At 39.3% G+C, this 17,522-nt stretch overlaps 1 protein-coding gene and 1 non-coding gene across 4 annotated transcripts in view; one reads left to right on the top strand and one right to left on the bottom strand.

Annotated features, from left to right (window-relative positions):
- The window catches only part of cadm2a (cell adhesion molecule 2a), a 360,034-nt gene extending 343,502 nt beyond the window's left edge, over positions 1-16,532 (bottom strand). For 2 of the 3 annotated variants that reach the window (XM_046861229.1, XM_046861228.1), the window contains exon 1: positions 16,159-16,531. In XM_046861229.1, the coding sequence (XP_046717185.1) occupies positions 16,159-16,219 (61 nt within the window). In that variant the 5' untranslated portion in view covers positions 16,220-16,531. Of the gene's footprint in view, positions 1-16,158 lie in introns of all 3 variants that reach the window. The other variant, XM_046861230.1, reaches the window with a different exon arrangement.
- Positions 10,425-10,499, top strand: trnae-uuc. The gene has a single exon. It is a non-coding gene; the product is annotated as a tRNA-Glu (tRNA).
- Positions 16,533-17,522: the final 990 nt, after the last annotated feature.

Genomic DNA, 17,522 nt, shown 5'->3' on the forward strand with positions numbered 1-17,522 from the left:
TTGCACCCGACAGAACGTTTTATCAATCAATACATCCATATACTGGTTTACTGGAGTCCTGGACTAAAAGTACAATCAAACACAAATACGACTATTTACCCAAAGCCTGTGTCCAAAAGTTTGTGGACACCTCACAATTCTACCCTTTTGCACGTGTTCAAGATCCAATTTTACATTTGGTCGCCCTTTTGTGTTAAAATAATGTCCACATTTCTCTACAGCTTTGTGTTCAATTTAAAAGATTGACTGTGGGGAGTTGCCCATTTAGCCCATCTTTGAAATTAGTGTGAAAGAAACTTTCTATCCTTAGAAAAATCAAGTCTTTATAAGTCTCGCTTTACGCAAAAATGGTCACTGTAATGCTGGGACATATTTAGGACGCATAGATCTAATAAAGTAAAAGTGTAATGATGTATAATTTATATATTAATGTTCTTTAAACTTTGGATTATGTGGGATCTAAATACTGGCCAAGTTGTCATACAAAAGTCTGTAAAGATTACAATATAAATTGTTTGGTATATATGGCTGGCTCCTAAATCGACATTATTTCACCCAGAATGCTCTTTGGCTCATCAAAGTCCTGCAGAACTGAAGAAGCTGCCATCACTTATAGCTTCACCCAACTACTGGCCTTTTCCACCACAAAATCCCACACAAGAAAGAACAGAGAGACAAACTTTTGATTGCTGACTTGCCTGGCTTTTGAGCAGTGACCCCCGAAGATCTGCCAGGTTAAAAAAAAAAAAAGATGGCTATACACTAAAGCCTGGGCCTCCATGGGCCCATCATCCTCCCTCATCTGTGCTCATTAAGCAGACAGCGAGTGAGACTAGATGTTTGAAGAAATGCTAAGCTCTCCATAAACAAGCAATTACAGCAAGGCTGCAGCATCTCGCAGAGGCCGAGCTTCAGCAAACCTTCTGAAAGAAGACCTTGGCTGGGTTTACCAATTGGTGGTTTGTCGGTTTATTAAAACGAAACTGTGTGTTACTCATAGCTGAAAGGTTTCTTTTTTTCTATGGCACATAATGCATACAGTGCTGAACAAACAAGTTTCACCGACTAAGCAAGTATGTTTATTCGGTGTGTGCACAGGTAAAGAATGAGGTCAGTCTGAACACTGTGCCTAGTCATGAGGAACAGGGTTTTATTTTTAGATTTGCTTAAAAAAAAATTGTGTGGTAAAAAGTAGGTTTTACTACATTTTTAATGCTGTTACGTTATTTTGAAGCATAATGAGCATAGCCCACTTCATGGGTTATTTATTGCTTTTAATGGCATATGATTACACTTGGAAAGCTCATTAAATAAATCTAATTTCTCCTCTTCTCAGCGGTAGTTAGAGACAATCAGGCTTGCAATGTCATGTGTTAGGCGTTTCTTTTCCCCCTCCCCCTCATTCATCTCCACTCTATTTCAGTTCTTCCTTTTTCCTATCCCAGTCTTATGGAGCGAGCATTTTACACACTTCTATAATGATAATGAATATAAAATTATGAACAATCTTTTCGTTCTACATCACAGGGAATGTGAAAAACAGACAACCAACTAATTATCACAGTTTTTTATATTAATCAGGTGTGTTGGCAAGTGTCGAGGACATGTAGCCTCCCTGCGATAACTGAACAGAAACAAACACCGACAACAAAAAAAATGTTGAACATTCACGAAGACTGCTATTATTTATCGTCTCGCTGAATCCTATTGTGTAAACCGTTTACTTTGTATGAATGGGATGAAAACGAGAAAAGGACACAAAAGAATGAGTGTGTGACAAATGAGAAAGATTAAAAGAAAAAATATGACCTTCTCTACCTTGTTAACACATGGCTTGTAAACCTGATTGTCTTTTTACGGATGAAAATATAAAAAATAATAATACAATTGGGTTCATTTAATGAGGCTTCAGAGTCTAATTAAGTCCTTAAAGTAACTAAATTACACATTAAATGGGCACAAACTAGAGAAAAAACTGGTACAAATAGTTAAGATGTTATACTTTGGCACAGAAGGTCAGGAGTTCAAAACCCAACACTACTAAGCTGCCACTGCTGGGCCCTTGAACAAGGCCCTTAACCTTCGACTGCTCTGCTAATTTGCTATGGATAATGGTGTCTGCCAAAATGCTGTAAGTGTAAACCACACTGAACGGTAGATTTGCAGCCCCACTCGTGGGGACGAGTGCGATATTAATAGGCGCATCAGTTTTTTCACAACAGAAAATGAAGGACTCCAGCTAATGGTCAACACATTGGCTCTTGTTCGTATGAAGAAATGTCTTTTATTCGTATAATTCGTTTATTTATTCATTTGAATAGGGATTTGTTTACAAATTGAATTTGATATATATAGCAAAAATAGCCAAACATTTAAATTTTACAAACAAATGTGCAGCATTTTGTCTGCGAAATAATAAATGGACACTTTTTCATTTTCTAATCTGCCTTAAATTGCATTTTATTAAAAAAATAATAATAAACTGTGAGAAAAACAAACCCACTTTTGTAACACAAATATCGTGAATCGGTACATCCCAATTCGATTCTTAAACTGTATGTGATTTTTGTTTTTATGTGTTAGATATACAGGAAATATTTAACAATTAGTAGTACATTTTAAGTTGGTCTTAATGGGATTGTCCATTTTGCACAAAAGAGCAACGTATAATACCAAAATCCATCCTATATCTGATTTTAATTCGATCTTGAGCTCATTTATCATGACATTTCTTAAGGCCTTTAAGCCCACTGGGAAATGTTAAGGAGTTATAGCACAGATTACCAACAGAGCTGCTTCATCCAAATAAAAAAAGAAAAAAAATGATATGTAGATCTGTAGCTTAATAGCATTCTCTGTCAGAAAAAATACTGCTCAAATATCCCAAATATCAAAAGTCAAAAATCCTTAGACTAAGCATTTGATATAAATAACATTTAATTACATGCCACTTCCATCGACTTGCAGCACACAGAAGACCACAGGACGAGAATTACCCAGATTATAAATGTTACTCAATATGTTCAGTGGGCGGCTGGTTCTGACAGAGAACTACAGCCATGGGACATCAGAAGTGTAAGTACAGCAAGAGCAGAACTGAAAGCCACTAACTCAATTCATAAAGACCGAATTAGATCACCCATGAGGCACAAAGCAGTGGCGAGCTGGGAAAAAAAAATTCTGGATTAGTCTGGGGCTTTGGGTCCAATCATGACCAATCTTAATCACTTATGAAAGCTGGTACATGCGGCTCCACACGTAAGCGCACATTGCGATCGCTCCGATCCATTTGCTATCTCAATTTTCAGCCGAGATACAGGCAGGCAATGAGAAAATAAAATTCGGATCAGGAAACGTAACACGATTAGTGGTAACCAGAGGGCATTTTAAGAAATAAAACAGTGATGTCCTGCACGTGTGTGACGTGCAGGCTGAGAAAAATTAAAAAGGTTAAAGAAAAGACAAGATGGTAATATAATATTGCTGTATTTATAGCATGTTCGTGAAAGAGCTGGGCTGGTACACAGGGTACATTGGATGGATGGATGGATGGATGGATGGATGGATGGATGGCTGGATAGATAGATAGATAGATAGATAGATAGATAGATAGATAGATAGATAGATAGATAGATAGACAGACAGACAGACAGACAGACAGACAGACAGACAGACAGACAGACAGACAGACAGACAGATAGATAGATAGATAGATAGATAGATAGATAGATAGACAGACAGACAGCGACAGATAGTAACTATCTACAGCCTGTTACTTGAAACAATGAAAAAAAATGAGGGCAATAAAAACTGTTAAACTGTCTGTGCAGCAAAAAAAAAATCAAATTCATAAATTGTGTGTGTGTGTGTGTGTGTGTGTGTGTGTGTGTGTGTGTGTGTGTGTGTACTGCATATCGATAGATAGATCTTTATTGTTATTTGAAAATTACAGTTACAATGCAGATTCAAATGCATCTACCAGAAGGGCAAATAGTAGCAATTGTGCAGACTGACGAGTGACGATGAATATGTAAGTATATGGTCTCAGAAACAAAATGCTCTGCAAATGTATTGCAAGATGATTCAATCTTCATTAAAATGTTCCAGGTCTGTCACAAATTCGTACTTTTTCGACAAAAACAAAGCAATTCTGTCTTGACTGTTTCTGACATGCCGATTCTAAACGCTCCGATATTTCATCTGGAGGGTAAAACTATGGAACACATGAACAAATTAATTAATTAATTAATAAGAAATATAACATAGCGCTCCCCATGCAGCACGCTGTCTCACGTGTAAAAACAAGCAGCATGTGGCATCAGCGATTCACCTTTAAAGGCCCCTCTTTTAATGACAATGGACCGGAACCCGGAAAAACTATAGGTACGGCTTTTCGCCAATAGCCATTTGTTCCAGCAATCAACTATCGGTGCGGAATAATCGCCAAAACCGATTAATCGGTCGGCCTGTAATATGGAGTTTAGAGAGGTTATTTAAAATATAATACAAACTTAATATATTATAGATATGGAATAAAAATACACTGTGAATATCATACAAAAAAATCTAAATCAAATAATAAAGGAAACAAATATTAATCTAAGTTGCATGGTTTTTAATACTCAGTCTATTTCATTTGTCTGGTTCTAAAGTGTGTGTGGGTTTTTTATACTGTGATCTGCTTCCAGAATTTCTGTCTTTTCAAAAAAATTCCTCACAATTTTTTGACAATGTGTTTTCCAATCCTGACAAGAATGTGTTCTGACAATCCTGAGACTGAACCTCAATTCTTCTAGCTTTTATGCTCTTCCTTCATTTGTTTCACCATTGTGGCTTTTCTTTTGGGTCAAGAAGGGTCTACTTTAAATCAAATCAAATCGTTCATACAGAGTACGACATGTAGTGAAATGCTTTTTCTTTTTTTTTTACGACGCTCCAAAATGTAATAGGAATAGAATATAAAGAAATTAAAAAAAAATATATAAAGTATATAAATATAAGGATAATATAAACAAATTTCATTATTGCACGATTAATGTAGCATGCATTTCTGTTTGACCATTTTTATAAAAAATATAAATAAATATAAAAGAAGTGAAATTAAAACATTCATGACATCCTTTCTTTATTCGGATATATACAAAAAAAAAGAAAAAACTATACCAAAAAATAATTTTAAAACACTAAACATTTGGTTTTCAAATCAACCACCAGAATCCCCCATGATGCACACATCCGGCAATTAAAACCTAAAAACCTTAAACAAGAATTAGACAGGAAGTGATGGGTATAAATTTAACAGAGATATGGACATTACTCCAGCCAAAAAACTGTATTGGTGTCTGAACTGGGATCAAATAGATAACTGGAAATAATCACGTTAATAATATAACTCATATTTAGCTATAGCCGTATCTGAACGTGCATGGTGGAATTGGATTGTATCTGTTGTAATTAAGACTTTAGCTTATTAAACAAGTTTTTTTAATAATATACACAGTGGAACCTTGATACTCACGACCTCGATAGTTGACGACTTTTCATTTTTTATTGTATTATTTTTTATTGTATTATTAATTTCATTTAGTAAATAAAACATTTATGACAAGTAATTCACAATTTCTGTTGAGTTCACAGTACAGTACATGTACAATTCCCCTTTAAAAAGGAACCATGTAAACATTGTGATTTTTTTGTTACTCGCGAGGGGTCATAGAACCGTAGAACCCGTAGAACCGAGGCTGCACTGTACATGAAAAATTACCGATTTACTATATAATTATTATTCAAATTTTGTCTGATAATGATGGCAGATGCCAATGCAATTTAAGACGACAAACTCAAATCGTAACCCAAATACCGTTCAATCTTGGGTCTGGCAATATAAGCAATCAATATAAACTGGGCAAAACAATTACGAGATCGTGAAACCGGAACAAGATAAAAAAAAAAAAAACAAGAAAATGAAAACAGCAGCGACCAGAGTCAACAGAATGTACTGCTTTGCGGTGAGCTGAATGAAGGAAGTTGTGCCTGTGTGGAGTGTATAATTGGAAACAGGTGTGACTGATGAGTAAGAGCGTGAATGTGCGAGTGTGTTTTGGGAGTTCGAGTCCAGGATGGCCATGTTTGAGTGCTGCAGTGTCTGATGGGAAATGGAGTTTGAGTTTATAATCATTTACAGTACATATTAAATAAAGTAGAGAGAACAACACTAGTAAGTAGGAAAAAGGAAATATATCATATTTAAACTGTAGAGTCAGTGTAGGAAATAAATTATTATTACTACCGTAATACTAAAATAATAAAAAAAATGATAACAGTAAAATAATATACATAAACTAGATTTGCATACGTCTTCTTTTTTGTGCTTTATTTTTTTTTTTTTGCATGAGCTGGAGATACTGACCCTGCAACATACTGCTAATAACCTATTAGAGGTGAATATCTGATATGGAGCTTTGTTTTACATTGTAGTAAAGAGTTGTTTTGTGTCCTAGTAACACAGAGAAGCGCTGGACTTTTTTTCTCAGCCTTTCCGTAACATCTAATCAATACGTAAAGCCTGCAGTTGGGTCCGTTTACAAACTGTGAAGTGTTTGATGGATCAGCATTGTGGAGATGTGAGAGAGAAGCTTCGGAGGAGCACATAGCAGTAATCAGAATTACGTATACTCATTACGTTGGCTTAGTGTGAGAATGTGGAGTACTACAAGTAACCTCAGCCATTTTCTCCACAAGTTTCGGTGAACTCTATAAAACTAGACAGCAGGCCACATTTAGCCCAAAGGCTTTGAGTTTGACACATATTTAGAACTATAATAAATCTATGATATGCTCGCTCTCTCTCTCTTTTTTCTCTCTCTTTCTAGCTCTCATTGTTTTTTCTTTGCACATACCATTTCACTTTACAGAATGATGTCAATGCAGCACTTGTCGACAGAAATATGCCCCGTACTGATACACACAATCACACAGGTGTTAAGACAGAAAGGTCATGTTGTACCATAGAGTAGCTCTGATATTTAAACACACTATATGAACAAAAGTTTGAAATCGCTTTTTAAACATCCCATCCCATATTTAGTCCGCATTTGCTGTTATATTTACCTTCACTCTTCAGAAAAGATGTTCCAGTAAATTTTGAGGTGTGGTTGTAAAGAATCAGTCAAAAAGCATTAATAAAATCAGGTACTGATGAAGAGTGAGGAGGCCTGGGGTGCAGACAGTGTTCCAATCCATCCCAAAGCTGTTCAGTAGGGTTGAGGTCAGTGCTTTACAGCAGGCCACTCAAGATCTTCTACCCCAACCCGAATAAAGGGTCATATTGCGTCTGAGGTTGTTATTATACTGTTGTATTGATAAAGGCATTGATTAACATTCTGTTCTGTAAGTTACTACACACACTCACACACACCATGAGTCAGCAGGCTGCCTTCTGTACATGTCCCAAAATTTGTGTCCTGCATGGATGATTTTATTTTCCAAGTCGCAAAAACTGCACAAATGCAGTAAAATGTTCTTTGGACATCTACAATGACATTTCACAGTTGAAATGCCAGTTGAACGACACTGTGGACACTGAGATGTTGACACGTCACAATAATAATGGCTCCAGACCAAACCAAGTCTGAAGGTAAGGTTCTTACAAGCAGGTACACAACACAATGCTGCATATATATGAGATCGAATCTTCTGCCTCAAAGGTTACAAATTGTGTGCACATATATAAATAAATAAATAAATAAAGATGGATGGATGGATGGATGGATGGATGGATGGATGGATGGATGGATGGATGGATGGATAGATGGATAGATAGATAGATAGATAGATAGATAGATAGATAGATAGATAGATAGATAGATAGATAGATAGATAGATAGATAGATAGAGAATCATTGGGAAATAAGAGGCACCACTATTGGCCTTTTAATTAATAAAACATCATTTTTTCGCCTACTTATCATTTTGTAATTCATTAACACAATAATATTCATTATTTTGCTTGATTGATCGATTAGGTTTATCCTCTAGTTCTGGATAAATGCTTTTGGCTTGACAATATAAAAAAAATCCAAAAACATTCAGTGCTCACATACACCCGCCCACACACACATAAACGCGCACACACACTGATATGATTCAACGGTATGACCATAAAGCATAATAAAGAATAAAAAATTTTAAAAAAAGGAGGTTCTAGTGATTATAGTAAAATTATAGTGAACAAAAAAAAAAAAAACACAAAAAAGTCAAACTGTAAATTTAGGCAACAGAAACATTGTGAAGACCCACGCTTTCAATTAATGAATCAAAATATATACATAAAATGGCAGTTTGTCTGTCTTTTTACCTAGCAGTCTCTAGATCAATCTATCTTGTATGTTTCTTGAATAATTTAGGGTGCATTCAAATCCGGTCAGTCACGTGTTACATGGATGTAACCCAAAATTAAGTCTAATTCCACTGTGAACATGGGATATTTTCCCTTTATATTTCAATAACTAGTCATTCAATAAGCCCTTAGTGTTCTCTACTTTGCATAAATGTACAGATACGCAACAACGAAAAGGTTACAATGGCTTTTCTTTCTCCACAGTATGTCATGGTCTTGATATTTACGATTTTTTTTTCAATCAATCTCAATCATTTTCAATTATAAATATTCAGCCTTTCTTGTTATTCTTTGAAGAATTAAAAAAAAAGAAAGAAAAATCACCTCTTCGCACAGTGGCACATTTTATATATTTATTTATACTTATCAGGTAACGTTCTGTACACTGAGCAAAGTAACTCCAGTTATCTATTGAAACATTTTCTAAATCTAATTTCAATCATTACACATTTTGTAGGTGTTGTATATTTGTGTAGTGTTTTGGTTGTCAATGAAAGTTTCTTTAAGTAGCAACACTTTACTCAATCAAACTCCATAAAGCCCTAAAATGTTTCGGTATCTGGCAATGAAAATAAAGACATCCGTGTGTGTGTGTGTATAAAGTGCCTTGGCTTTAAATAATGAGTCAGAAGCACTGATCAGGGGTCCACAAGCGTGAAAATGAGTAGGTGTGCGATGTGTGTGTGCACTTAGACAGGTGTATGGTCCCTGTAGCTTCTGATTAATTGATTGTTTGCTGTATTTGCAGGTGTTAAATTCCACCTAGCAGAGGCAGATGGCCTTAGAAAACCCTGGCTTCCCGCATCACATGCAAGTGGAAAAGGGTGCGACTCAGACATAACACCGCGTACACCGCGTGCTACACCGATATCGACAGCTCCGAGGTAATACGCTGGTGCAGAAACCTAATAAGACGGAACGAGGGGAAAAATAAAGAAAGAAAAAAAATACAATTGGCAGAGCTGTTGAAAGTATGCAGCATGTAACCGTAGCTTTGTCATTATTTACACAAGGGTTCCCATTTGATTCATCCATCCATCGGCGTGTGACAGAGAATTTGGCCTGTTTATCACACTGCCATTTAATGATGTCCTCAGTGTGACTCCGAATGTCATTAAGCCTCACATTAGCTGGCAGCAATATTGGGCTTGTGAAGCAGAAAGTTTAATTGTCTCGCTTCTTTATGTGTCCGGCTTTAAAAAATGTGTCACTGCCTGAGCGTGGAAGAAAAAGCCGGCTGCGACGGAGGGAATGCTGGTCGATGGCATAGGCTAACAGATTTCTATAGGTAATCTGAGGCGTAGGCGAGCCGGAGGCTGTTATTTCAGGCCGTTTGATTTACTGACCCTCTCTGGCATCAACATTTGTTTCCATCGCACGCCTGCTTTCATCTGGCTTCGTCAATAAATGTGATTGATTGCCCAATCCCGCCACAAACCCCTGCAGCAGGTATTGCCTTTTTTCTAAAACATCTTGGAGGAATTAAAAAAAACGTGGAAAAAAAGAGTAGATCATTTGCAAGAGAAGAGCACTAATTTTCTGTGAAATCATCATTTAAAAAAGGATCATCTACAACATCTGGAGCACAACTGCTCACTTTCTGGTCCAGTGCTCTGTCTTTATTTATTGTTATTTTTTATTTCATTTTTACAGGGTCACATCCTCTGGCGATGTCTAATATTGTTTTTGTTTTGTCTTGTTCAAAAGCTTATGACTTATAAAGTGCCTGAAAAGCTCCTGTCTCAATAATGGCTATAAGACATGAAAAGGAATGGATTCTATTGAAGACTCTAGACGAAAGACCTTGTCCTTCAACGCGCTGATGTAAAGACTCAGACAAGTTAGTGGGAGGTTTATATCCCTTTCAGACTGGAGAACTTCTGATGTAATGATAAATCTGCAGAAACTTTGCTCCAATGTTTCTTTTTTTAAAGTGACCGAGTTCAGCAGAGGTCAAATGACAGGAGAAAAAGCAAAGAAACCACAAAACAGCACTAAACAAACATTTATCATTTCTTTTTTTTTCTCCTTTTAGGTGGTCTAGTGGTTAGGATGCAGCGCTTTCACCGCTGTGGCCCGGGTTCGATCCCCGGTCAGGGAACCGACCCCAGCCATTAGGGTTGCACAAGCCTTAGTGCCGGTTCCAAGCCCGGATAAATGGGGAGGGATGCGTTAGGAAGGGCATCCAGCATAAAAACATGTGCCAAATCAAACATGCGGCTGGTCCACTGTGGCGACCCCTAACGGGAGAAGCCGAAAGAAAGTTAGGAGATGACATACTTCAAATCAGTGATCCCCAACCCCCTGGACTGGCACTGGTCCATGGGTCAATTGGTACCGGGCCGCACAGAAAGAATACATAACTTACATTATTTCCGTTTTATTTATGATTCTGAACAATGTTTTATTAATACATTTTGGAAATGACCGGATTCTCTCCACCACATCTGTCTATGACTCACTCTTGATTCATGTAGAGATCTTTTCTTGGTCACATGTCTTACCTCCATCCTCTACCTTCTTAAAGGTGCTGCTCCGGCCGCTAACACATAATACATTACCGTTAAATTCAAACCCCCAATCGAGCAAAATAAACAAAAAACCACACAGTGGATTTACGTTTATTATCAAATTAAAAAAATACCAGTTTTTATGCCGTCGTATCATTTTATTTTGTTGTATTTATCCGCCACACCTTAAAGGCAGGTCCGTGAATATATTGTCTGACAATAAACCGGTCCGTGGTGCAAAAAAGGGACTGCTGCTCTAAACCACAACCACTCTGCCAGTCACCATGCACAACTGGTTTAGATCTTCAATAACTTTAAATATAGGGAAGCAGAAATCTGATACTGTGTCATGACACACTGTATGATTATCATCCAATCCACTCAACGATTTTATACCATGAACACTATAAACACAGGACACAACTTATCTGGATATAATGTGGTGAATCAAGGCTGAATATTTTTAGGGGGAAATAAACAGGAGGAAACTCAGACTTGCGATGACCACAAAACCAGAGAGAACAGCCCGGAAATAGACAAACTTAGTTCAAACATAGAACATAGAACAGGTGCACACATTAGGGTAACAATCCAACGATAAGACTTTTGATACAACCCACAACATCTCTCCTTTTTTTTTGTTTTTGGGTTGGTGTGTCTAATCTGTAAAGTTTATCCATTCTAGACTCTAGCCTGAACCTTCCTACATTCCTACTGATGCCGTGCCTACCTTCTCTGAAAGACATCACAACGTGGCGATAAAAAAAAGATTACCGATGCTCGATTTCTTTTTGTGATCTCGTGCTCTACTGTACTTGTGTACTTTTGACCTATGATACCTAGTGTTTGCATTGAGCAAACACTCAATTATTATTTTTTTTTTTTTTAGTTCAGTCCTGCCCTCACCTCTGCCTAATCATTGCATTGTTAACCTAATGTGTGCACCTGTTCTATGTGCAGTAGCGTTGCAAAATGATACAGTTTATAGAAATTTCCCCAAATTTTGTATTAATTCCCATAAAATCCCACAAATTCCTGGTACGTTTCCAACCTGGAATATTTCCCCAGATAAAGTTTCCGTGGAAAGTTCCTGGAAAGTTTCCACCCCCTTGCAACCCTAATGTTATCAGTCTATAAATCTACAGTATGTATATTTCTGTGCCGTTTTCTCTGTTTATGTTCGTTTTCTGAGTTTCTTATTTCATCTTCCTGTTGGTTTTGGGTTTTTCTGGGGCGGTTGTTCCAATTTTTTTTGTCTGGTTTTTTTTTTTTTTTTATGATTTTTGTTTTATGATTTTTTTCCTTCCGGGTTTCTGACGTGTGCCTGATTGTTTCAGATTGTCAGCAGTTCAAAAATAATCACAGTTTTTGTAAGTATATGTTTGTACCTTATTCTATTCTATTCATTTTTATTTGTAAAAATTAAATGGACAATGTCTCCTGTCCCTTTACAATAGACACTGTCTCAAAGCAGCTTTTGTATAAAAGAATGTGTACGTTTATTGCTAATAAGTTTGTTCCTTATAATATTGTATCTTTGATGAGCAAGTCGGTTGCGACTGTGACAAGGAAAAACTCTGAGATGCCATGAAGAAGAACCCTTGAGAAAAACCAGACTTAATACTGTACATCCATCCCATGCCTTCAATCATACAATGTGGTCTAACCCTAGACTGGGTCGTAGCATTGTACTGGACGGTGTACTGAAGCTTTCATTTCCCCCTGCTTGGCAAAACCGACGTGCGGACAATCAGTCATTTGTTAAGATGTCACTTCAGGAACATTGTAAACGTTGTCAAAAGTGGAATTTATCAGTTCTAAATGATGCAAACTGCACTAGTTCACTTTATGTATTCCAGATCGAACCGAAAGACCAGACTCAATACAATACATCCGTGTAAGAGAGAGAAAGGTGGGCTTAGCGCTGATGACAGTGAACACTGACGTTGAATAGAAAAGAAAAATTCACTTGAAGAGGACTCGATGATTTCTCCACCTTCTTTCTGTTTTAACTTTCCCCAACACCTGGAAGAACAAAAGAGGGCCTTTGATCATGGGAAATCCTGCCTGATCACAGCTACACTGCCACATTACGGTGGGGGGCTGTTCAGAAACCTAGATGCTCAGTAGAGAGAGAGAGAGAGAGAGAGAGAGAGAGAGAGAGAGAGAGAGAGAGAGAGAGAGAGAGAGAGAGAGAAGAACAAAAGAGAGAGAAAGATACAGATAGACCAGTGCCTGTGAGTCATCCGGAAACATGCCGAGTTAAGAAAAAAAGGGAATTTTAAAAAAAGCAGGAGGATATTCACCTGTAATCCTGTTCTCTATCCAGTTTAATCAACCAAGCAAACACATTGGGATCGCACAGGGAGAGGGGCCATGTGCCCTAGGTCTCTTTGCTTTGGAAGGAAAACAGAGGCTATTCTTTGAGAAATAAACACCAAACAAAAGCTTGCCCCAGTCAGGCCACAGCGTGCCTCTTCATTTCTCACCTGTCTGATCGCATTCACCTGTACCGATGCTCACCTGCATGCACACACACACACACACACACACACATGCTTGCTGAACGACAAAGACAGAAGAGCAATGATGAAGAAAAGCCATTACCTCCCAACTCACACGAATGCATGCTCGCTCCCGCGCTGATAAAGCTCGAAAGAACCAGAAGCTGTTAAACTCGCGTCTGGCTTTGCATTCGTCATCGCTCCACTTGTCCACAGCCAAGTGCCATCTACTGCAGCTCGAAGGACAGGCTGACCAGACACATTTGGCTTTGCATTTCCATAATATTAACTTTGTGGATATGCAGAAGTGGCATAAAAAAAAAAAGTCCTAGTCTGAAGGACTCATTCATTCATCTTCAGCAAGTGGTTTATCCTGCTCATGAAGGATTCAAAGCCTCTCCTAGAAACACAGGACATGTAAGGCAGGGATACACAACACTACCGGATGCCTTCCACACACTCATAAGGGCAATTTGGAGTCAACAATGCATTTACTGACACTTTGTGGTGAAAACCACAAAGGAAACCCACATGGCCCCCGGGGTGAATTTATAGCCTACATATACTGTACATTAATTCAAGGCTAAAAAAAACGGCTTTGGGATCTAAGATATTCTCCAGTCCAAGAAAGGGGAAGAGGGTGAAGCTCTCTGAAACACAGCCCTCATCAGAACCTGGCTGCAGCTCTGGCTGTCTGGACCTGAGTTTTTCTAACAAAGAAAAGGGAAACCTATCCGTACAGGTGGCATCAATAATAGATGTATGAATGTCAGCTGGGGCTCGTGGGCTGCTGCCACAAGGTGCTGCACCGAGATTAAATATGGAATGTTCGGTCGTAATTTGGGATATATATATATATATATATATATATATATATATATATATATATATATATATATATATATACACAACTGCACTGATATACATTGTCATAATTTGTCAAAGTTATGATCAGTGTACTATTTTGTTCGCTGAACTGTGAATCACTTAAGGCATAGAGGTCCTTATTCTGTTAGATTAAGAATAATATAAGATATAACATTGCAAAGCTTTTTTTTTATGTGAAATGTAAACTATAAGTTTCATGACTTGACTGAAACTACATCTACTAAGCAGCAGACAAAGTATTTGGGGCTGCAACATTGTTATTTCCTGTAAAAGGTTCATCCCGGCAACAGTGTGTGTGTGTGTGTGTGTGTGTGTGTGTGTGTGTGTGTGTGTGTGTGTGTGGGTAGCCTGATCCGAGCTGGGCTGAACAGGGCTCGGTTGGCCGCTCGCTCTCGGCAGAGCAGTCAGCCTGATTTACGGGCTGGGAGAAGGCTTCGGGAGATCGATACATCGCTCCACACAGACAAGTCATTAAAAGTGCTGCCTTGAGGACGCTGCTTAATTATCTGTGATTATTAACGGACCCCTCTTCCCCTTTCCTACCCGAGCATCGATGTGCAGCTCTAGGTATCACGCCAGTGTCACACATATGCATGTCTGCACGTACCCCTGCCTCTCGAACGAGCAGACATGACTCACTCTTTATGCACAGCAGCCTGAGTACACACACACACACACACACACACACACACACACACACACATGCCTGACAGAGCCTGGAGCTGGGATGTTTGATATGTAAACAGTTTGCCACCGGAGGGTCGTATTTACACTCATTTGAAAGATACGACGGATTGATGACACGCGGTCCAACCCACTGCATTGCATCGCAGCTCGTTCGTCAAAATCAGACTTTGGATGTTACATAAGATTAGCTGGATTGTTTTCATTTGTCAAACAGAAAGAAATCAAGGTCACACAAACAAGGTGCCCATTCATTTGGTTTGGTATTTCATCTGCGTTATATGCATTTTCTCTACTTTTTTTTTCTCCGTATATTATATATTATATTATAATAGTTTTGCACACGTTGCCAATTGAATTGATTGTGCTCTGATTGGTGGCGTGGCCACGCCCCTTGTCATAATATCTCGCGTGACCACGCCCCTAGCAGCAAACGATGGATGGAATAAGGTGCAATTCCAGCTGTAATAGGAGGAGAAAATAAATCATTGGCATTGGAGGGGGGGCTCTTGCGCAACATTTCTGCATTTGTGTTGAATTGGCATCAATTTATTTCAGCACTCCGACCACTAGGGAAAAAGCAAAGCCTCACATTACAAGTGGCAGCCAAAACAAGAAAAAAATCATCAAGCTTTGGGTTAAAAATAAATAAAAAAACCGTGCCAACTGAACGCATTTGAGTCTGGAATATGAATGAAATGCAAAAGACTGCTCATGTCGTTCCTGAAAGCCTCACCAACAGCCCTGGAGTAACTTCACCCCGATCATAAGATACGCAAAGTTTTTTCCGAGCTTGAAAAACGACCAGGGATGGGAAAACGTGAGGCAGAGCGAGGCACGCGCGCTCAGGCGCAAAGGAGTCGGGGTTGGGCGCGCGGTGCTATATGTCCACGTGCAAGGAACGTTTCAACACGCCGACACGTCTAAGGCGAATAAGTAACGCATGTACTGTCAATGCTGGTGTGCGTGTGAATGTGCGCGCGGGCTTAAGTACGTACAGTACGCATGTATGCATGCGTGCGTGCGCGGTTTTTTCTTTTTTTTTTTTTTTTGCGCGTGCGGCATTCCTGTGCACTTGTGCCGAGCTCGCGCGATGCTGAGCCAGCTTCCTCACTAAAGCTTGCCTTGTCTTTTTTTTCTGGAAAAGGTGTAGAGAAGTTAGAGGCGCATTTACCTTTTAGCAGGATCCCGCAGATGCCGTACAGGGCAAAGAGCATGTGCTGCTTGCCGAGCATGATGGTCCGCGTTCCGGTTCGACTTGCGCGCGCGCGCGTTGGTCCCTTACGCTGCGCTCTCCGCGCTCCTTATCCAGGTGTTCGCCGCGACGATGGGGATCCCCGCGGCTCCTTTCGAGCAACTTCGCGCTTCCCACCCGTGGCGCTCGTCGGAGCGAAGGCGAAAGACCGTGAGCCGTGCCAACGGAGGAGCGATGCGCACGAGCGTTTGCGTGCGTGTGCGCGCGTATGTGCGTGTACGTGTGTGTATGAGTGTGTGTGAGCGCAGCTCTGTGCCTCTCTCTCTTTCGCTCTCTTTCTCTCTCTTCGTCTCTCTTCGTTTCTCTGACGAAAACCACGCCCACACGCCTTGAAAGACAGACCACGTTGACCAATCACAGCGCGCGCCACGATCACACCGGGACCTGGGCCGCGCGCGTGCAGAATATTATATCAACCTGTCGGAAATGATCAAGATTTCACTGTGAAGATGGTTTTGTGGTCACCGGTCACTTTTTTTTTTTTTTTTTTTTTAATAACTGTCTATAACCCCCCCCCCCCCTTTCTCTCTCTCTCTCTCTCTCTCTCTCTCTCTCTCTCTCTCTCTCTCTCTCTCTCTCTCTCTCTCTCTCTCTCTCTCTCTCTCAGTTTCTCATTAAAAAAAAGAGAAATCATGAGTGGCCAGTAATCTTGTCTCTTCTTTCACTTTGGATCCACCTGATCCATCCCAACATCCTACCCATGGATGAAGTTCTCCAATTGGATGCCACTCTGTCCAGTTCCACATGAACAGCTTGAAGATCCATGAAGTTAGTGAGAACTTTAAGGATGCATTTAGACTGTAATTAAGATCCACTGTCTTAGGATTGCAGTTTGCATGAACCGATCACTGAACACAACACCACAATAGTGATGGAACTGTAATGAATGTTGCCAGGGGGTTGCTCATTCAGGATAACTTATAAGAAATTAAACTTATACATTTCAATGTCATAACCTCTTTATCGTGATAAAGCTGCTTTGGGACAATGTCTAATGTTAAAAACACTATACAAATAATGCCTCTCTCACTTTGTCCCCAAAACGTCCTACATGCGCTGTCCCTCTAATAAACTCATTTCTTACCCTGTCCACCATCGTCACTCCCAACGAAAACCTCAACATCTTCAGCTCTGCTACCTCCAGCTCCACCTCCTGTCTTCTACTCAATGCCACTGTCTCTAATCCATACAACATCACAGGTCTCACCACAGTCCTATAAACTTTCCCTCTTACTCTCACAGATACTCTACTCTATCACTCTTCTCCACCCACTCCACCCTGC

Source organism: Silurus meridionalis, chromosome 11, assembly GCF_014805685.1.
Source record: "Silurus meridionalis isolate SWU-2019-XX chromosome 11, ASM1480568v1, whole genome shotgun sequence".
In the NCBI taxonomy this organism is placed as follows: domain Eukaryota; kingdom Metazoa; phylum Chordata; class Actinopteri; order Siluriformes; family Siluridae; genus Silurus; species Silurus meridionalis.